General features: G+C 46.7%; 1 protein-coding gene across 1 annotated transcript in view; it reads right to left on the bottom strand.

The window, feature by feature from the left end:
* Positions 1 to 22740, bottom strand: part of LOC128707097 (serine/threonine-protein kinase 32A) — a 52213-nt gene that overhangs the window by 27128 nt on the left and 2345 nt on the right. Inside the window, exons 2-3 of the mRNA XM_053802047.1 lie at positions 18945 to 19000; positions 302 to 467 (exon numbers count right to left, since the gene is read on the bottom strand). Of these exons, the coding sequence (XP_053658022.1) occupies positions 302 to 467; positions 18945 to 19000 (222 nt within the window). The remainder of the gene's footprint in view (positions 1 to 301; positions 468 to 18944; positions 19001 to 22740) is intronic.

Below are 22740 nucleotides of genomic sequence, written 5' to 3' on the forward strand. Positions count from 1 at the left end.
AAGCAAAATAATTAAAGAAACATTAAACCGTTGCGTGACAGGGCAAGCTGGCTTCCGGTTTGTGTGTCCTCCGGCGGGTGATGGGACTCCCTGCCCGGAAGAGGGTGAGAGAGAGTTAAATAAGCTGCAACTATTAAGCACGCATGGGGCAACCGGCGGGCGCTTTGTTAATCCCGCTTTTCGTATTACGAACGTGAAGGTGCGCGAGTGTCCCCGTGCAGTGCACAGGTTGTCTTTCGTAAATGGGTTGGGCTTTACACGGTGGGCGCCACGTGAGCGTGGCCGGTAAAGGGGCCGTTACCTTGAAACGAGAACCAAAGGTTCACGAGAAAGGGATGCTCGAGGGAGGCGAGCAGTTCCACCTCCTTCAGGACGCCGCCGAGTGCGCCACGGCCGATGCACACGTTGCGGCTGACGTACTTCATCGCGAACAGGTTGCCGCTGTCCTTCTTCTGCACGATGCACACCTGCAATGAGAGTGAAGGGGAAAGGAGCGTGAAAAGTGTGTCTAGGTATGGTTGAATAAATCATTACTGCAACACTATGCGAAGCGTGTAGCGCGAGGTGATGAGTCGGTTGCTTCAGAATTGTAGAGGTTCTTAGACAGAAAAAGTTAAGGTACAGTCGAGCATATTGCGGAACCGTTTCGTGAATGCGTATTTCCTGCGGAGTAGACTAGCGGAAGTGTATTCTGGTACATGAATTGAAACTTTGTTCCAGTTCTGAAGGTGACGACCAAGTAGAGTTTCTGTACCGTTAGTGTCTAGCTCTAGACCCCAAGAAAGTTCCTTTGAAGTTATGCCAACCGAGAATAGCAAGAAGCTTGTTTAATTGAATTTTAATCTCTCAACACCTTACGATATCTTTGGTGTTAACAGAACTTGCTGGGTGCTTTACAACACCAAGACTCGGCTGGTTTTGTGCGAAGATCTTCAATCCAAAAGCCACCCATTAGGGAGGATCCTGATGTACCATAAGCTGAAGATGTTAATTACCTCAACTGCTTAAGAGTCCTTGAGAGTTAAGGGTTGTTTGGTTATAAACATTAACATAAAGAACTTCTGAATGTAATCTGTCCAGTGTAATGTGCATCTAATACCGTCCGAAGCAAGACATTCAATAACCTTGAGGGTTGGAATTACAATAGTATCTCATTCAGACTGAAATTGGAATGAGTCGTTAATTGCTGCCGTTCAAGTTGCCACGCAATGCCCGAAACCGTGTAGAGGTCTTTTCCACTCACCAATTTTTGACGAAAGAAGTCTTATTGCCCCTAGATATTACAAAACTTTGAACCGTTCTGAAAGCGTCGAGAGACGATTGATTACCTCAAGGTTTTTTCGTTGGGATTTGTAAGTAGATCTGAGGCTTTGAGATCTGTTCTTTATAAAGTCTTCGCGTCAAAGTCATTGTAGGTCTATTGATGTATTAGGTAAGAACCTTGTGAGATCATTTAAGAGTTGAGTTCTAGGCCTGGGAGAGAATAGAGAATGTGTCAAAAAGTTTGAATAGTACTTAATGTTTTGAAATTCTGTTCAGGAAATTGGGAATCTTAATATCTAATCATACCTAGCAGCAAGAAGATATATGTTAGTAAGCTTTTCTCTAGAAGATTGGAGAATCACTGTATATCCAGGATTGGAACCAAGGCAATCTATAGGACAAGTCGAGCATTTTTAACATTTGCCTACCAATTGCACCCTGAAAGAGTAGGTTCTACCTCAATAAAATACGAGCAGATGTATTTTGGGCCGTGTTCACCTAAGCCGACGGCAGTAATCGTAGTAGCACACGCACGCCACCAGGAGCTACAATAAATAAGCAGCACGTTAACATTCGCACCATCCGCGGCTGTTTGGGCCGCCCGGTTTGACGTCAATCCACCAAGGCTCAAGTGCACGGTACTGGCGAATTTCGGATGGTAGGGTATGCAAATAGCCGGCATGGCAAGTGTTTGAAGATGGATAGGTACGGTACAGACGGAGAAAAGCCCCCAAAAACAGCGGACACAAACAGCCGGCAAAAACCGTGACAGAGAGGGAGCGGTGTCGGGCCCGAACACTTGGTGCGGTTACTTGACATTCAATAAATCCTTTCCGATTGAATAATCATTGATGGACCGCTGGAACCGGGAAAACCGTTGACAGCTGGCAAACTTTATCTACCACGCGGTTGATCGTGGAGTGCATTTTTACTTGCTTTCCGCCCGGTCGTGTTCATCGTCGCCAGAGGGGGTTCCCGTGCAAAAAAAAATGGCGTGTGGAAATTGTATGTTGCAGAGCAGGTGAAGTGATCTACCGTGCGTCAATGTACGAAAGACGCGATAGAAAGAGAGAGAGTGGTTGTGTGTGTGTGTGTAAATAATCGTGCACGGAGCGAACGCGGGTTTGAATACGCAACAGCAACGCATACACACATCAGGCAACACAAACACGCATCCGGTAGAATGTTTCTTCCTCGTTGCCATCCGGTATTGAAAAACGCCCAGCTGATGCACCTAAGCACTTTTCCGTGTTTTCCTCACGCTTAGCGGCCATTTCAGGCGCAGGGTGAAGATGATGCCCGGCAGCTCCCCGATGGGGGGGATGAAAAAAATGTCACGCGACCAACCCGGGTGCGTGACTTTGGTGGATGGGAAAAAAATGGAAAATAATAATAAAAAATATGGCCCGATGGTGGTGTAACTCGCGACGAGGTGCAAAGTGTTGATAGACACTTGTAAAGGTACATTTTCGTTGGTTGGTTCGGTTGGTGGAACCGTTTTCAAACGAACGTGATCTGCCAGTTGACGGATAGTGAACAGTCAACCGATTGCACTTAACTATGCATCGATTGCTGTTGGGGGGGATTGGAAGTAATATTGAATTACAATCCATATCTGAGTGGTATGTGAATGCCAAGTGAATTTTCTATCACAAATTTCTTGTCATCTGATGTTGTATCAAATGTAAACAAAGAAAATGTATTATTGAGTCGACTCGTGAAGTTCTGTGTGCAAAAACCCATAAGAAGCATGGCACGATGTCCTCAAAAGATAGTTTTATTGTGCAGGTTGCATATCTTTAGGCGTTTTGTCAAGCGGATTGCATACATTGAAGCAATGCTGCTATACAAATGCTTAAAATATGCCACACACGTAACGAAATGGGGATACATCTTTTGTGATTCTATTTACCCCTAAACAACCCCTAAGCACTAAGTGCAATACCACAGCACAACTTCACATCATGAGATGCACTCGTCTTGCCATACAACAACTTACTTCCAGCGTTACTGCTGCAGGGCCGGTCTACACGGGTAGATAAATCGCAACAGAAAGTTACATTGCAAAACGTTACGACCGCACCGTCCGCAGCAATGCGGTGCGGAAGCATTTAGCATCGTATCGCGCCTCAATCAGGCCCACAATGGTGAACAATCATGAGCGAATTCAATTAGACTTGATCAAACTTCACCTTCCCTTTCGGGTGCGGTGTAACAGTGTCGTCCGCACTTGGGACGGAAAGTTTTCAACTAATAATGCGCACCTTTGGCTGCATCGTCTTCGTGCCGAGGGCGTCGACGGGTAAACATTTTCGACCGGTTTTGCACCGAACGGTTTCCCGTCCCTGCAGGCGCTTGATCTGACCTGGAAACGGGGGTTGATGTGTCTGATAGGTTACAACTGGAGGGTAAACACCGGAGGACATCGGTTTGACATCTTTCGTGGAAGGTGGGTCTTCCACACCCAAGCTGCACTGCTGAGGGATCGCATCCGGGACCGCAAGCTCGGAACACGAAACCGTCAAGCTGTGGTTGCAGCACGACCCGGACGCTCGCCTGCTCTCCTACCCAACTGTCCCAGATGCGAGGGCTGACGTGAGTGTGAACACGCCAAAACGGTGTACGTAAATGCACGCCATCCTTTAGCACTTTAGTTTCGCCTAATTTCATTACGAGTGTACCTCGGTTTGCAGGGAGTCGGGGTGCCGAATAATGGAAAGCACCTTTTTGCCGATGCAGCTCAGAAATCAGGCGGGTGGCATGGTGCCTGATGTGAGAGCCTTGTTTTGCAGGGGTGACTACGTGGGGGTGGATACACTGGCAGGACGTCCTTGACGCAATGTCTTTGCTTAAAGTTGGCTGTAACTGACGGCGAACGGGCAACAGGAGCGTGAGTTGCTACGATTGTGTAAATACTTTAAGAACGTACTGCTTCCGCTTACTTTGCGGAGAACTTTCTAACTGATAGTGACGTTTCGAGGACTGCATTGTTCCCTGGAACGTTGCACAGAATCAGGTGAAGTTTGTTTACAGTAGGCTCGTACTACTTTTAGCGGAAGAAGTACGATGCTTCCATCAAAGATTGAATCATAAATAAACGCGCCTAGTAGTATGCAATTTGTTAGAAGTGTCATCATTCCTCTCCTAATGTGATTAAAAGTAATGGAAAAGAATATTGTTTGCATACTTTGCTTCGTTTCCAGTAGAAAGCACTTTCCAAACTTTTTATTTCACACCAATACGGTTTAATGTCTATCGTATGCTGAAATATGGTTTATGAGAGATATTCCGTATGCGTGGACTGCATACATTTAGGCGTCGCGAATGTAGATCTTCCAGATACGTCTGCATTTGACATATTGTTGTACTACGAAAGCAACAAAAACGAAGGATAAAAACGATTGTATGTGTAGCTCGTCACGTGCTAGCACGCTTCGATGGGAAAACATTCACGTGATAGCTTGCGCTTCAGTCAGGGTTGTAAAATGTGTGTCCTGGCGGATCAACAACTATGAACGCTGGTATGAGACGAAAAATTCGATTCGCAGCGCATGTTGGTGAGAAGAATCGGCTTGGTACAACCAGTAACGCTACCTTATCAACTTCTTAGATGGTTCTCGAATGTTAAGTCTAATGCGAAGAACTCGACCTTATATGTCCTTCGTTGTGGCATGATCCAAGTGGAACCATTCCCAACCGAGAGCGGGAGATGCTCATTGGGTGGCTGTCAGTGACAGGACACCAAACAAGGGCAAGACGTAGACATTTTTGGTGATTCGATCACACCGAAAAAAGCAAGCAAGGAAGAAAAACTCCGGATAAGGCGAGACTTCCGGTAATTGTCATGCAAACAGCCAGAGGCTTGAAGAGAGTTCCCACCGGGAGGAAGTTTTTTAGTTTGGTTTTTTTTTTGTTTTGCTGTGTGTGTGTGGCCGTTTGCTGGTGCTCCAAATTTGCCACTCTACCAGCCTGTCACAATGAAAAGTGTCGTCGTAGCAGCATTACGGACACCTTTTGCTGGAAGCATGTGTCAAACACCATTACACAGAGCTCGTTGCAAGTGCCAACTATGGGTGTGAGTGTGTAAAAAAGAAACTGCTATGAGGGGAGGGGAAAAAAACTACCAAGCGTAATCGTTCTCTCGGTACGAACAATCTTCACATACCACCCCACGGTGTCCGCCATGAACAAGGAGCAGAAGGCAGAACAACAGCAAACAAAAAAAAAGTTCGTAAAATGTGAATGCAGGCAGTAAAAGGAAGGCCCCCGAATGTAGCTCGCAAAACGTTCACCAATCGGATACGTGATTGGATGTGTCCAAAACGGGCCGAGCTCAACCATACACACTGCCTTTTGTCAGTGCGATGGTAAACAGGAAGAGCAAAACAGGCGAGCAGAGCCACAGAGAATGGATCTGTTCGTCCATACTGGCGTGCCACTGGTGGAAAGTGGAAATAAAAAGAAGGAAAGAAAAACATTTCAAGATGGCGAAAGAGGTAACGAAACAGCGGACGGTACCGCCGGCGAAGAGAACTTTTCAACCCCCTGGGGAAGCTACCGCCCAAACGGTTCCCAAGCCACCGCGTCCTCCCTTTGCTGCGTGCGAGGCTCAAATTCAATATCCCTCGAAACGCCGAAAGCGAGGTCCTTTTGGCAGTACGCTGAACCCGTTGCGGGAGGTGGGCAGACCACCGAAGGGTAGCCTTCAAGGCTCAGCTGGAATGCTAGCAACGACACACGCCATGTTGTCCGCAAGGGCCGGGAGAATTTCTTCATCAATCTCTAGAAGAGAGAGGAAATTTGCTATCCAGCCTCACCAACATACACACACGCACGCAAAAAAACACACACACACACACAAGCGCGCGCGCGCGACCGCTGCATCCTGCTTTGGTTCCTATTTCTGTCAATACCCCGGCCTGCGGAAGAAGCATGTGACGCCTAAAGTTATACATCACGCGTGGCACCGGCTAGGCAGTATGGCCACGTTGTTGGCCGAGCAGCGCTGCTACAAGCGTGGCGTAGCATAGCAACTCTTGTTTTCTTTCTCATCATCTTTTTTTATTTCTTCCCCTTCCAACCAGCCCTCCCAAACCCATCCGCTCTGCGCGGCACTGAAGTTTATGACAAAATAAAAGCAAACACAACCGGATGTTGTGTGCCCAGTTGCTGGAGGAAAAGATCAGTAAGAGTTTTCATCCCCTTTGGTGTTTCCCCAACCCCTTCCTGGTGTCATTATCTTCCCCCTGGTGGAAAGGGGTGGGGCGATAAGGGTTTGTTCCTACCTTGTTGAAGCACCGATTCGTTGTGCTCTTGGTTAGTGTTGCTTGGCGGGGGGGAAAAAAATGCCCAAAAGTCCGGCCACGGCTGGTACAAGATGACACCCGCCATTGTAGTCGGTTGCAGTTGGTTCGTTTGTTTAGCCGCCCCTTCTGTGGAGAAGGAGGGTGAAAGTTTTTTTTCCTCCTCCTCCTTCCCAGACGGTACGCGCATAAGTGGGGCAGCAATATTGCACCCAGCATGTGGTGTGGAGCCGGTGCTAATGTGCTGGAGACTCAAACACTCATATACACACACACACACGTACACAGAGATAGGCCCCGAAGCAGTATGCTTAAAATTGGCCACTTCGCTCGGTCTCGGAACGATGGGACCTACGGACGACTGCTGCACATCCAGATGAAGATGGATATTGAATTTGCCAGCTGGCACGAATTTCTGCGTGAAGCAGCCTGCTTTGCGGGGGAATTTTCTTTTCCCTTCCCCCTTCAACCACCTTAATTTCCTCGAATTTCTTAAAGTTCTCTTTTTTACCACTCGCTTCAGAACGGCTCGTTGTGTTCCGTGTCGAGAACAGGCTAAAAATACATACACACTAAAAGATGGTCCCTCCTGCTCGCTGCTGCGTGGCGGCTTGATGGGCTGGCTGTGCGTGTGCCGAAGAAAAGAGATCAAATTCCCGCCCTTCAAAATCAACGTCAGACACGGTTCTGCGCCCTGTAAGCGCCTGCAAGACGGCTATGCAAATAACGTAAATACGCAAATAAAATTAAATTCCACCATACGATTCTTTTTTTTTTTTATTTGGCGTGGTGCGCCGTTTAACCGGGCAACGCTGTTCTGATGATTGAGGATGTGCTTAATGCAATACGCTTCCCTCTCCCTCTTCCATTTCCATTTTTATTTTTCCTACACTAGCTATTCCTGCCCAACCTTCACCTAGAAGCAGAGAGATTGTACTGGAGTGGTTTTTCCCCCCCCCTCCAATTCTGTGCCGGTGCTTCCGGTTGCTACTCCACGCAATCCATCGAGGTTCCATTTTGAAATAGAAGCACCGGAAATTAGCATAGCACAGTGAAACCAAGGACAATTGTGCGCCCCAGCACCAGAGATCGGTTCAGTTCCGGAGCTCGTAAAAATCATAGTACTGGAAACTTTGGGCGAGGAGTCGGTAAATAGGGCACCAGGATGGTGCCGATGGAACAATCTTTCCGGGAGCCGTATTCAACTGTGAAGGGGAGCATTATGTTCGCGCCCAGTTCCTCCCACACACACACCCCGCCATACCCACAATCTTCCCTTTTTCGCCGACAATTTCGCATCAGTCCGCGCGGGACAGTAATTACGATTCATTGCTTCACTTCACTGCCCGGCAAGTGCCGTGTGTCCGGCCATTATGCCATGCGCATCTTGCCATGCTGCTTTATTGCTCGGCGCTGAAATTGAACGATTACCACTGTCTGGTACGGTTCACGCGAGCGAAGGTTACAACCGGAAACACGGGCACTGCCGGTGTTGATTACTTTATTGCGCGCCGTAGTACTGTGAAGTTGTTAATTGAATTGATGGTGCAAAATGTTTCCTCCAGTTGGCAGTCTCCGGGAAGTGGCTTGTTTTACGGGCCCGGCATTGGGTCACTAAGTCGCAATGATTGATCTTTGCTGTTTCGTAAGTAGTGGTGGGAGGTACGGAGTGGATTCATAAATCGTCTCGAACATCGCGACCGAAAAACCGGATTCAACTCCGAGAAAAATCCGGAGTTGATTCCATACTCAGAGTGATTGGCGTAATCGGAGTTGGATTTAACTCGGAGTCAATTTCGGATTGAGCTTTGGATTACTTCGGAGTAGTATTCAGTTTTAACATCTGATCACTACGGAGTTGACTCCGGATTTGGCTCTGGAATACCCCGGCGTCGACTTCGAATTTGACTTTGGATTATTCCTGAGTTGGCTTCATATTTGAATCTGGATTACCCAGGAGTTTACTTCAGATTTGAGTCCATAATATTCCGGAGCCGGGTTCGGGTTTTGAGATTTCCAGATTTAACTCTGCATTACCCGTAGTCGACTCCAGATTTCGACCCCACAACACTCCGGAGTCGATTTCAGATATGACTCTGTTTCGGAGTTGACTCTTGATTTGACTCAGGAGTACTCAGGAGTCCCAGGATTACCCTGGAGTTGACTCTAGATTTAACTCCACAATACTCCGGAACCGATTCCGGGTTTAACTGTGGAATACTTCGGAGTCGACTCTAGATTTAACTCTGGATTACTAAGCAGTCGACTCCGGGTTTGACTCTAGAATACTTCGAAGTCGACTCTAGATTGAAGTCTGGATAACTTCGGACTTCTCCGGATCAGAAGCTCACTCTGGAATGTGACGGAATAATCCGACTTCGGAAATAAAGGATCTCCCCAACACTATTCATAAGCTCGCTCGCCTTATTAACAACAGCGAATCAATCAACTTTTGCGTCAATAAGAGTTATCGGTAAGGAGTTTTCTTTTTCCCAGTAAAATATCTATTTCAACGTGAAACTTTGAACCCAGCTCGTCTAAAGAGAAACTTTAAATGATCCATGAATATTTATGCGCTGTGCAATGCTGTGCTTGAAGCGATTCAAATATGGCACCAAAGGCAAAGGTTTAAAGTTAATTTTCCCTCCAAAATGAACCCTTAAACTGCATGGTGCAATACCACTCGAGAGTAATATTTTAAAAGACCTTGAGTTTATGCGCCCTCTCTCGGGACCATCTAAGGGTATTCGGGACTCGGGTAAGAGAAGAACCACAATCTAGATGTTACATATTACCCCTTTTTTGCATACCGTTGCTCACTTTCCGAAGGCATACATTAGAATGCCATTTCCGTTAGCTCGTGCTGCACCATGCATCCGACAAACAAGGCCATCAGCTAAAAAAAACCATTGCTGTCCGGGCAGTGCGGGCCAAAGGCAAATGGACGATATTGACCACACATGTGTGCCGGTCGGAAGAGTTGACGCGAAGTGGCATGCTCCTCAATTTAAGTTGTAGGTAATTTCCATTTCAAAAGATCAAATCCAGTTGTGTTCTAGCAGCTTCTTCGGGGAAGGTGCGACGAAGTGGGAAAGCTGAGAAGGGGCGGGAGCGGAGCATAGAAACACTAGCGTCGCTTCTGTCTGCCCGTGTAGGTTAATGGTAAAAGGGACGTGTACGCCTAAAAGTCGGCTATCCGCTTCGATTCCGTCGTCGAGGCCACTTTGCCGACTCGACACACTTCTCATCATCACCAAGGCGGCATACCAGGCCCAGCCATCGTTTCGTCCGACTGACAAAAATAAATTTATAAATATTCATTGACCGGTAAGAAGATTTGCACTAGTGCACGCTTTGCATAACTTTAGGAGTTTTGTCACAGTTCGGAGCACTGTTGCAAAACGAGCAAATGCGCCTTTCGTTATGCAATGTGTGCGAGAAAAAAAAGCTAGAGCAAAGGCTTTGTAAAAGGCTTTTAAGATCTTCCTTGTTTGGGCTCTGTTTAACAAGGCCTGTTACCTGGGGGGTGGCTGATAGGCTAGTACGGACAGACTTCCCAATCCACAGCTTCCGGTGGTGACCTAGTTTCAGTGCTTACGCTTTTTGTGAACGGGCACACACACACACATTCCCATAAATTATCAACGACCACACAAAATCGTTACATTTCCGCTCCGGAAGTCCATCCACTCACCGTGAGTACCATGATGCGTTCGGCTTTCTCGGGTGCTCGCCAAGCTTTTGGCGCACACTTAGATATGCAACCGCTCCAGCAAATATTTGGTCCGTTCGCATATTTTAGAACGCTCGCCCGGGTCGGAAGTTTCGTAAATGCATCAAGCGTATTGGTCTAACGTCAGGGTGGCCCGCTCTCATCGCGCCAGCAGCGGAAAGCATACGGAAAAGTGCCGGAAAGCATCCCATTTGCAGCTGGCGAACGGTGTAACGGTGCGAACCCTGAGGTGAGCCCACCTTCAATCGATACCCAGCGAAGGTGCATCCTTCGCCTCGTGGAAACGATTGTGATGCTAATGCAAACAAGATTTGCATGTTTGGGCGCTGCGAAAAAAAAGGTCAACCCGTGATGAGAATGGACCAGGTGATGTAACGTGGGACCAGTAAGAACCTGCGCCAGATAACGAAGATGTGCACAGCGGAGAATATGTTTCCTGTTGAATGTATGCGGGGTCCGCCGGGCAGAACAAATTCTTAAACGAGCCACTTTTGACGGGCGGGTTGCATACTTTGGGGCGGTTTTTCCATCGTTGGTGCCATTCTACGAAAAACGGTACAGCAAAACGCCTGAAATGATGCAATCTGCACGACAAACCTGCTTGTGCTATGATTTGCGGTACCGATTGCTGGTTATTGAGATTCTTCGCGTGTTTGTTCACATCTGGATTCGCTGAATACCGCCATAAAGCCGGCCAGTTGGCAGATGATTAAAATGCACTGGCTACATGCTTCGCTGGGCACCATTTTGCAGGAAGTTGGCGAGAAGTCACCGTTCACCGGTATTTGGCTCTGTTGTGTTTCCTTTTGCTGTGACACAAATTATTCGCGCTACAGATAAATCGATCGAAAGGATGTTGGCGCGTTTTCGCAGAATTTACGACGTTGTGTCGGACGTACCCGTGGTTGATGCGTTGCCTTGCTTAACTTTGCCCCGTCAGCCGTGTGCGCGCGGTGGGAATGCAGCGTGTGCCGTAGGGAACGTCCGACACACATCGGCAACTCGGGGTAAATTAAAGAATGGTACGCCACGGTGTTGCGGTGTGACGAGAAATTCTATCCCGTCTATAACCGTACGAACGTTGGGAAAAAATAGCGACAATCATAGTACCGGGCACACGGGGAAAGTGATCGACGAGCTAGAAGGCACCAAAGGGCCGGAATTGCGAAGGATTGCCGGACGAGGAAGGAAGAGAGGGACAAAAAGAGACGAGATGTAGCAAAGTTTAATTAAATTCCATCCCGGCAGCAGCGATGCGCGCCATCTGTCTTATGCTTTGCCCACGGAGGCTTCCCTTTTGTGGGTCCCCGGACAGCGCCGCACACGTCGCCTGCGCGTATGCAAAGCGCAACACAGCGAAAGCACCGAAAAGGACAAAGCAGTGCTGCCGTGTAGCGCTGTAGCTCGCGTCTTCCTCGCTCCCGCAAATATCATGCCAAAAAGCTAATCATTTCCGTAGCGCCGCTTTAAGACGAACAGAAAATTACAATCGTAGTAGCTGATACCAACCCCTCCTTCCCCCTCTCCCCTCCACAAAACACAATTTTCCCCCTCACTTGTCGCACCGTTCCGGTACATCCCTACACCGAATGTTGACCTTTCTTAGCTGTGTGTACCGGTTGCTACAGGGGAAGGCGAAATGAATTTCAGATGAAATAGTTATTTGTAGTAATCAGATTCATTCCAATTACTTCCTCTCTCTGTCTCTCTGTGTTTGGTTCGATGTTTTGGCAGATGCCATCCAATCATCACTGTCACCGGGTTCGATTTGTTCCTGGGTATGTGTGTACAGCGTTCTCGAAGGTGAGAAAACACCAACACCTCTATTTGCTTGCTTGATTGTGTTGGAAGCGAGAAAAAACACAGCACCAACAGGGACGACACCTCACAAACGATCGCTTTGGTACCGGGGTGGGGATTATTTTTAGTTTTTCGAATTGTCTCTGTGTGTGCTCTTACTCGTGAGTAAAATATTTTCACCCCTTGCCTGGTCAGCGTTACACGGCAGAATAAATGCACCTCAAATGCAATAGGTTGAAAAATTGTGAAGTGCACCAAATCGTTTCTCACCGAGAGCTCTGTTAGGGGTCAGTTAAGCGCTTCTCTAGGGTTTTCCGTACCGTGGCTAAGCGGTTTACGGGCAACGATACGGGGAGGAAAATCAGCTCAAGCACATAAGTGCTTGAATCGGCATCATTGATCTTCGCACCGATTCGAGCGTTTCCTCTTCCAATTTCGGTACACCGTTCGTCGATACCGTCGTAGTGGGTGTGTGTGTGTGTGATTTTTTTAGTTTGCTAGAATTTTGCTAGTGCTTTCTGGGCTGGGCAGCAGCGATCTCTTCACAAGATGGAAAGCTAGTTTTATGGATGCCGTGCACACTGGGCGTTTACTATACGGATGCAGTGATAACCATTTGGTTTGAATAGCATCTTCGCAGATTCGATTTTAAATAGGTTTTTACAATGTACAATTTACAATAGCTTTGCTGTATAATAAGTGATAAGTATAACATTTAAATTACAATATTTACGATTAATACTCTCTGCATAGCATACATTTAGGCGTAAGCGTTGTGCTAGGGTCAATCGCTGTTTAAGTGATTTAAGACCAATTTCAAGCATTTAAAAAAAACTCAAACATTATTTTAAGTTAAACAATTTATAAACTTATTGTCTCAACAATTATTCATCTATTTGACTTTAACATTGTTAAATTTGATCTTACTAGGATTCGTTATGTTCGTGATTTTTTTTTTAAATTAGGGAATTTAGTTTTCCATAATGTACTATATTAAGTTATTCTGAAAAACGGAATGTTCTTTGTTAGATTTTCGGTTTCAATTGAGCTGCATTTGTTCAAGCAGCGGGTTAACCCTAGCACAAGTTGTACGCCTACATGTATGCAATTTACTTATTTCCACGAGTTTTTGATACAAATGTATAAAATGTTGTAATTTGTTAGCCCGTTTACTAATTTGTTTTTTCTTCTCTAAAAAAAGCAGTTATTTTCCGTTTTTCCAATTTATATGCAATACTGCAAGGTTGGAAGGATTCATGTTTAGGCTAGCGGATGATATTAGTTTTTACTGCAATGCAACGCACATTGCAATCGCAACGAAAACCATTTCTTTCTCCCGATGTGCATCCAGTGTGCTGTGATGCACCAGTGCTGGAATTTCGAAATCAAAATGCTTCGTAATGCAAATCGCAACATAGATATGTTGATTGACACCAGCCGGTTAGCAATGGTATGAGTTCAGCGCAATACATGGAACAGGTTTCGTTGCGAAGGTGGACACATTTCTCAACCAAAGGAAGTAGGGGAAAACATTTATCTTTGCTCAATTACGCTACTTCTCGCTCGCTTTATCGTGCTTTGATGGCGTTGGTGTGGGAAATTGGTGGAAAAGAAAAAGGAAATGTTTTTCTTAGCCCTTGTGCCCTGTGATGCTGTTACGGGTGTGATGTATTACACCGTCCGAACTAAGTACCGTGTGTTGGCAGCGCTGGCTGGGCAGTAAATCATGCCACTAACTCGCTTCGTTCGATTCGATTGACTTGTTTTGGAAAGGAAAGTTTTTGCCCGATCGCCTTCACCACTGCGCCCGTTTAAATATCTACGAATTTTTCGCTGGGGAGAGGAAACAGTGGTAAGAATGCGGAACCAACTTTACTCCCACGGGGAGGAAGCCTTTCGTTACGAAGATTCATTAAGTTTTGCCTTCCCCTTCCGGAGAAGTTATGTGAATAGCGGCAAACAAGAGTAGAAAAAGAAACACATCAACAACAACAACAGCAAGTAAAAAAAACCTTAACTGACAGACGGAATCCTCTGCGCGGTACAAGTTCAAGATTCGGTGTACGCGCCCGTGAGTGATTTATGCGTTCGCGTTTTGCGGTAAAGAAATCACAACCAAACTGACCACGCTCCGCCGTCCCTTACCGACGGTACGATCAAGTCCCAATGGAGGGAGCTAATTTTCATATTTTCCTGACCGAAGCAGAGGGTATGCTGCGAACTCGCAACTTACGGGGCAGAAGTTTAATCGAAGTGGCAGAAGGCAACGCAACAACAAAAAAAAAAAACTTTCAAAGACGATACTCATCGTATGAGGTCGGAAAGGCCGATTGGTGACACGAGGGGTGGCAAATGGACGTGGGAGGGGTAAAGGAACGCCAAAAAAAACTAACTCCAAACGCACTGTAACAGCAGATTAAGAAAAGCCCATCCCGAGGATGGGTAAGGAGGGCAGAGGGTGTGTTAGCAGGGGGAATGGTGGGCGGGTTGGTCGTGGGCGAGGAGAGAAGGGGAGAGCGAGAGGGGAGGCACTGGAAAAGGAAACTCGGCTCGGCTTCATTATTGTGTAATAACTTTTCCGTTAAGGTCATTTGCGCGGCTCGCGGCACACTAGGGCCGTGGTCCCTTTGGAGAGGCATAAATCATGGCGAAAGTTGAAAGACATCGTTCCGGTTTCGCCCAACCATTCCCCCATAAAACATTCCTTCCTTACAGTTGTTGGGATGAACATCTCCAAAATCTAAATCATACGCCCGATACGCGGCGGTACGCTAAGTGGCTACTCGTGCGCTGCGTGTTGCCTACTGTTAGGCGCCCGTGAAATACAATCTCACACATTTCCCGCCCTTACAGATCAGATCGGATGCAAATTAAGCCGGTACCGAATTGGGAGCGGAGGAGTTCACGTTCGGACTGCCCTTTCCTTCATTCCCTCCTCCTTCCTCTCCGCATGCCACCCCCCTTTCCACTTTACCACTTCCCTGTGGAGTTTAATGTTGCAGCATTGTTGACATCGTATCGCCCGCTCGGTACTAATCAAACCACGAGAACATTTCGCTCAAGATGTGGAAGGTGAACTAAAAAAAGAGGAGAATCACCTCAGCGGAGGAAGAAAAAAGTAATCAACCCATGCTCTTGTGAACCCCTCGCAGCACATCTAAGAAAGACGTTTGCCGTGCTTTCGAGACGAAAAAGGTATGGCTTCCGTGCGCCATGCGCTCGGCACTCAGGCACACTCCGAAGCACGTGAGACGCAAACGAGGCAGAAATTATTTACGGTCCCATGAGTTACCGGTTCGTGCCACACGCAAAAGGATGTGAACGTCTGTTACGCATCTTTTGCGCCCCCTCGTCCATGTGCACCAGAAGTGCACAGAGAAGCAGCATTTTAATTTGTTTTTATTTTCTCTCGCTCGTTAACGTCAACCGGCTGTCTGGAGGTGGTCGTGTCGGCACAAGCTGAACGGTCGGGAGACGGGGTTGCAGGTTTGGTTTAGCTTTTCGCCGGATGTGTTCCGCTCCAGCGTTCCGGATGACGTGTCGGTCCGAGATAATGATGATGTCCGGCCATCGGTACCGTGCGGTTCCGGGTGAGTTGGGCTACGGGGGGGTTTAGAACCCCCCTGGTTGTCACCACTTGTGGTGCGGTGTGATGGATGAAACCGTTGCATCCGACACCGCTGGTCGCCATTCGGTAAAGGGCGTACTTTTGCCTACAACAAAAACCCTCAGCGACCTAGCTGGAAGCGGAATTGTGCCGGCCATGTTAGAACCGTTGTGAAATGTTTCGCAAAAGCATATGCTCTCACGTTGAATATGCTCTCTGTTTAATGTGCGGATGATGTAAGCTGCGTATTCCATTCGAAGTAAAGCGACCTGAGGGACACAGCTCATTAGGGTTACTTCCAAATAGCAGAGCTGTTTGAAAGATTATGAGAAAGGCTACATTTGTTCAGCAAATTGCATACCTTCAGGCTGAAAACTATAATTTTCATACATAGTTGCCTAAAGTGGGTTAATAATGAAAATTGAAAGCAAACAGTTGTATTCCGACGAATAAATAATAAAGAGAAGGTCATAAACGGTCACTTTTCTTCGCTTTCTTGTCCCTTTTTCTTAATAACGCTTTTTGGCTTTTTTGCAGGAAATTTAGGCGCTATTATTTGTTTGATAGTTTGTGAGTGTATTGAAACATATTGCAATAAAGTAATGTCGATTGGGTAGCAGCTCTCGGGTGTTGCTTGCAAGAAATAATTATCAACTCCACAAGACACACTGTTCCGTTCCTTTCCGCTTCGAGAATGGGAAATGAAAGGCTATAAATAATACGGTCAAGATTCCGTTTCTCGTACTTGACCTGCTTAGCAAATGGCACACGAATGCACGCGGATCGATTGGAGCAGGTCCAATTCGGTACAGCTCCGGACGATGCTCAGAGGTCATCCGAAAGGTATCTCGTTAGGTCCGGTTGTGAAGAGGACACTCGACAAAATTTAACGAGCTCCAGCAAGAAACATTTCTTTCGCTTCGACCATGCGCCACAACAATGCGATACGGCGGGCACGGGGCGGGGATTTCAGTCACTTCCGTGCGGTGTTTCCGTCTGGGCGCTTCGTCGAGGGTCGCTGTGTTGCTACATATTACCCACAGTGATGTTTGCCAACCGATTATCATGACGGGTTTTCTTTCAAGTGCTTGACGCTTCCAAACGTACCCGTATACAAACCCGTAGCGATGAGTCAGCTTGTGTCGCGAAATGGCTGGTCGGAAACCGGATCGGATGTACCGTCTAGCCCGTTTGGGAAGCGTTGGGTCTATTGTTTCGATTTCCTCCTCACGCCTGGGACTGGTGACATTACTGGGTGCCTGTAATGGTGCTGGATCACATCCATCCAGTACCGCTAGCAGCAGGGACAGAGTCATCCGGTCTGTTTGCCTCCCTACCGATGTACCATGGTCGTCGGGGTTGTCAATTTCAATGCACGTTGGCGTGGTGCGGGTGGCCCGGGGAGCCTTTTGCACCTGACTCTCCTGCGAAAACACAATGGAGCTGGAACCAATCTCATTGTGGCATTTGTTGAGCATGTTAAGCGGTCGATGTCGGTGATGACGAGCGTCGAGTTTCCGATGGTGCTCCCGGTCCACCGAAGTGAAGTGTTTTGCCGCGGTGCGGTGGGCACAGGAACAGTGGGTAAGCGAAAAAGCATCCAAACACAGAGCGTCGCTCACGTCAACTGACGACCGTGACTCAGCCATCGAGCTGCGAGAACAGTTCATTAGTCACAATGCCATAATATTATCGGCAACACGAGACAACATTGGCGGCGGGCACGCAGGCACCGCGAATGGCGCAAGAAACTGTGGACCAAAACGGAGATGCAGAACGATGGAGATGGAAAGATAAAGCAGTAATTTCGTCAATGTCACTTAGTGAGCTATTATCCGGCACGCGGCACGAATTGTGATGATGATGAAAGGCCGGTTTAGCGAAGGTAAGGCATGGGCCAGAAGAAAGAAACCGAACGCGCGGCGTTCGTAGCGAGTGCCGTCTGTGCAGATGAAAATGGTCGCGCTGCGTTTAGGGTCGTCGGCGGGTGGAAAACAGCAGGATGGGCGGTAAGATGGGGTAGCTTTATTTGTGCTTCGAATCAACCGGAGAGAGGGAAAACATGAGGAGTCAAAGGCAGAGCGACAGGCGGTAAAAAAATGGCCCCGTCCAATCGTCAAAAACGAATGATGGAAGCTCAGCAAACCAGCGACCCAGAACAATCGAATTGTAACGATTGATTTTGCTACCGCTCGTGAGACTCGCACACACACAAATGCGTTTTGCTAATACAGAGAAGTTTATTACATCTTTCGCTATGAATTGCATTTCGCTAGCTTGGGTGAGAACGTAATGAAGCGGAAGGAATGGTAGCCTTATAAACCACGGTTGATGCACTTTGCATAACTTTAGGCGTCAAATGCTAGCGGGATATTGGGGCCGATCATACTTTAAGTTCTAAGGCTTTAGCTTTAAGGCTAAAACTTTAAGACGATATTTGCCAAATAATGCAGGTACCAGATTGTATCATTGTGAAGAGTTTCCTAAAGGATTTAACATATTGACATAAAGAATGGTTACGGATCCTACGGATGTTATTAAAATCATCTTGTATTATTACTTTATTATTATTCATTTAGCTAAAGAAATAGTTGCCATGACAAATGGAAAACTGAGAACCTGATGTTCATAACATGGCGCATTCGATGTAAAAGAAATCAAAGGTAAATTTGATGCCTTGCGATTGCATAGCTCTTAGGCTGCAACACAATCAAGGCAGTGTATCTTTACTCGTTCCCTCAATGAAAGGAAGTAGAAAAGGGTTGTTTTGAATAAAATAACGTGATATTAAATACATTACAAGTAATTTGTAAATACACTTCAATAAATTCATTATAACAAATAAATTGATAATAAATAGCTAAAATCAATTAATAAATTAACATTTTTGCTAAAGCTTAATTAGAGAGCGAAACACGTCCAGTTTACGACGTGATACACTTACAATAGAAATTACCGACAAACATAAAGCACTGTGTTTTTCACCCTCCGGCATAACTTTAATTGGTTGGCATCTTCACGCGAAGGTGCGCCAAACAGATGCAATGGATAATAAAGCTAAACAGCCAAACAACGCGCACATAAAGAGCGGAACTGAGTGACGGGCCGGAATAGACTGACAGCTTCCCGTACTTCGTCTCGTCTTTTTTGTCCTCTTTCTAAGGGCATACACATACATACACACACCAACGAAAAGCCAATCAAACTGACAAGCACGAAGGCCAGTCGGTCAACTTACCTTACCGAAGCTACCCTTGCCGATGTTGCGCAGTATTTGAAAGTGGTCAAAGTTCACTGTGAAGAAGAAGATCGAGAACGGGAAACAAAATTAGTTGGCAGACAAAAGTTAGGGCACCGCTCGCCACCTTCCACAACAAACATAATTATCTTTCGGCTAGCTTATTCTTCCACTCTATTATCATTTCTTTTCCTAATGAAATGCGCGTGCGAAAGTGTGATTTTGCCTTGGATTAGTTATATTTAGATTTAATTGTGCCAACTATCGATCCGAGTTGGGTTTTTTTGCTGCTAGGAAGGTAAGCTAGTGTATGGGATTTTGGTAAAATAATAACATCCGTAAACCATGTGGTCGTGAATTCGATTGCATAAGTGTAGGCGTATGACTTGTGCTAAGGTCAAATCACTATGCGAGCTGTAACTTAATCCGACCGTTAAAACTAAAACTTCATGAATATTCATTTCCATTGCTATGTCTGAACAATGTTATTTTATGGTTGTAGTTGAATGTATAATTATTCTTCGTAATCAGTACCTAAAACAAATAATGCTCAGTAATATTTTCGCAACCATGTTTTTGTCATCTAATTAATGACGGTATGTTAATTCAGCAAATTCCATTCTCAAATGCATACAATTCTCAATTTAATTATGGACTAAGTTGCGGTTCGCACAACAATTTGACCCTAGCATAATTTGTACGCCTTCATGTATGCAACCAGTTGCTCACACAAATGGTGGGCAATAGTTAAAGTTTCACCGGAATTTTAATTCGGTACGATAGATGGTTTCTATCCAGCAGTGTTCCAATACTAACTGTCGTGGTGACGTTGGGAATAAAATAAATAACCAAACAGTTAAAAGTCTCGTCCCAAAACTACCCTACCGCATCCAGGATGCGCCTTACATTATGCAAACTTTCATCAAATAATGCCTTCAGTAGATATTACTTATTCGCTCATTGGTGTTAACAAGACATACCCAGCTGGGGGTTGTTAACGAATGTGTCTTGGGAGACCAGCGCCGGGTGAAACAACATCCCCCCTCCCCCTTTTCCTCTCCCCCTGAAACTGAACGCTAAACAGACACGTTTTATCTGTGCCCTGGCCTCTGGCACACACTCACAAAAAAGGCACGCCCGGGGCGAGTTGTCTTGTGGTGACAACTTCATGTCCAGTGGTATCGTTCAACGGTCCCGCGGCAACCTGGCCCCCATCACGGGGGAAAGGTTATTCATAATAGTAATTAATCCTCATTCCGATCCTGCCGATCCGTATCCCATTCGTGGTCCGGGTCGGCAGGATGTCACGTTTTCTCGTTAATTAACTTTCCCTTTTTCGCTCTACCGCAGTCGGGTTGTGCCCGGATGGTGGGTGGATGCTGCTGCGAACCACCTGCTGCCCGGACCGTCCCAATATCGGCCGAAACTTTAGCCCTGATGGAACTAAGCTGCCCACATGACCCCGTTTGTCGCACGTGTGGCAAAGCGGCGTTGAACTATCCCCGAGGACTGTGGCTGCTTCAACCTGCACGGTGTGGACGTCCCATCTGTCGGCGGTTTTGGCCCATTTTTTTCCCCTCCAAGAAGCCGTTCTCGCCACGGGTGGCCAGGTCGGGGTCTGGCCACATGTGTCCAAAATTTAATTTAATCTTCGCAAACAGATAACCCTCTCGGCAGGCACACACCGACCCGGGATGGGGATTAGTAAAGCGAAGCTGTTAGCAACTTCTTACATACAAATCTCGTGCCTTCGCACCAAACCGGATTAGAACCAGGCGTGTGGGAGATTCGGCAGCCACTAACCAGTTATTGCAGCAGTTCGCCTCGCTTGGGGCAAAAAAATGGCAAGCACAGCAACAATAGGGCTCGATAATGCAACGAGACGGACGTGTACGTGGGGCACGTACTTCGTTACAAAACGGGGCGACCGAATGCAAAACACGTACCGGCAACACATGCACGATAGATGAACGTTCATTTGCAATCGATTGGGATTGGTGTTGGTCGGTAGCATACATCCAGGCGCACGGTATCGGGACAGATTGTAAACGAGCCGGGTTGCACTTCCGCACGCGCCTGCTAATGCTGCTGAGGCTATCGTTTCGTTCGCATTCAAACGTACAACCCCGCGGCTTAGGCAGGTAAACTTGAAGGTGGATTTGAAACGCGTTAAGCATTATCTCGTTCCTCCTCTTCCGTTTCGATCCATCCTTTCCGCCTCCGAATGGCAGACGTTATGGGGTGATATTGACAGCTCGTGTGCGTTGGAAAGCGTGTCGTAATGGTGGTATTGATACCTTGGCTTTCAGATCTGAAGCGAGCAAGACACAAATGAAGAAAAAGTAAACCAAAATAATAAAAAAAAAAACGACACCGACCGATAATGTCATGCAGGGCGTTTTGTTTTCGTATTCCACGTCCATACCTGACACGCAGTATGCGACGGCGAAAGCCGACCGCAAATCACGTCCGCTGCCGGTTGGAGCGGCGGCTGGTTTGGAAACGTCCGCAAAAGACGTCTACCATTGCTACCGGGCAAGTGGTGCGTGTAAGTGGGCAATTTTAATTTACGTATGCATCGCACCGGCGTTTGGTTTGGGTTTTGCTTGTGTACGCCGGGCACGTCCGAAGAATGTTGTCGGGCGTTAGCGAACGGTGTCACTCTCGTGTGTGTGCGTTCCAGCCCAAAATGCGGGTGGGGATGAGAATATGATACACACGCACTAGCGCGCACACGTACGCTGAACGCAAAGGCAGAGCGTAGAGAAATCCTTTCAGCATCAGGGAACGTGCACTGCAATCGTCAATGCGTTTTCTGTTTGGCACCCAAAACTAATCAACTCCCGAAATAATAAGAATCGGAACGAAATGTAAGGAGTTTAGCCGTTTTTAACGAACCTCCAAAATGCGCCATCTGGCAGAGAGGGGTCCCAACGTCTTCACAGACGGGCGGGTGTGAGACTGGCAGCATTGGTTGGGGGGAAAACAGGGAATTATAGGGGTTGCGTGTGTACGGTATCATATTTTAATAATGTACCAGTCGCACCATCCCCTCGCCGCGACCAGGATCGATCGGAAGTTGGCGACGACAAAAGGGAGAAAGAGAGAGAGAGTGAAAAGAGGAAGACAGCAGGAGAAAGGAATGCCACCCCGGTGTGGTGAAAAGGACGAGTGGGTTCAAGATTTTAATGAGTTTATAATCCTGTTTTGTGGTTCGCTTTTGTTGTACGTCTTTCTCGTCGCTCGTACCGTACTCGTACCCAGGACCTGCAGGAATGTCCTACTTCGATGGTCCGGTTTTCTGGAGCCTGTGCGGCGTCCCGAAAATATGACGAGCGGCGCTACATGAACGTAGGTAAGCGTGATGGGAAGCAGTACGGCCAAAATGGTAAGAATGCGAATGAATCTGTCTGGAGCGGTTTTGGTTTGCTGTCACCAGCATATCCCATCAATACTAGGAATCTAACAACCAAAATGTTGTTCGTGTACCATTACGCAAAACAGGGTTCCCGTAGGAAATCATCCTCCTTCGTTACATACAGTTGTAGTTGCGCCTAGAAGGTATGCAATTTCCTTACTTATTATCTTTAACAAGAAGATGAAAAAATTGTTTGAAATATCCCTTTTGTTACAATCAGTTATATTGATGATATCAGCGCCTAGCAGGTATGCAATACCAATGTTTAATATCTGTAATCATGAAGTGTTATTTAGTTTTTAAATTTATTATTAGTTTGTGATAAGCGTTAATTGATTTTATGGTAAAATTGAATTTTGTTTCTGAGAGCAACTCATA

Source organism: Anopheles marshallii, chromosome X (assembly GCF_943734725.1).
Source record: "Anopheles marshallii chromosome X, idAnoMarsDA_429_01, whole genome shotgun sequence".
NCBI classification, from domain to species: Eukaryota; Metazoa; Arthropoda; class Insecta; order Diptera; family Culicidae; genus Anopheles; species Anopheles marshallii.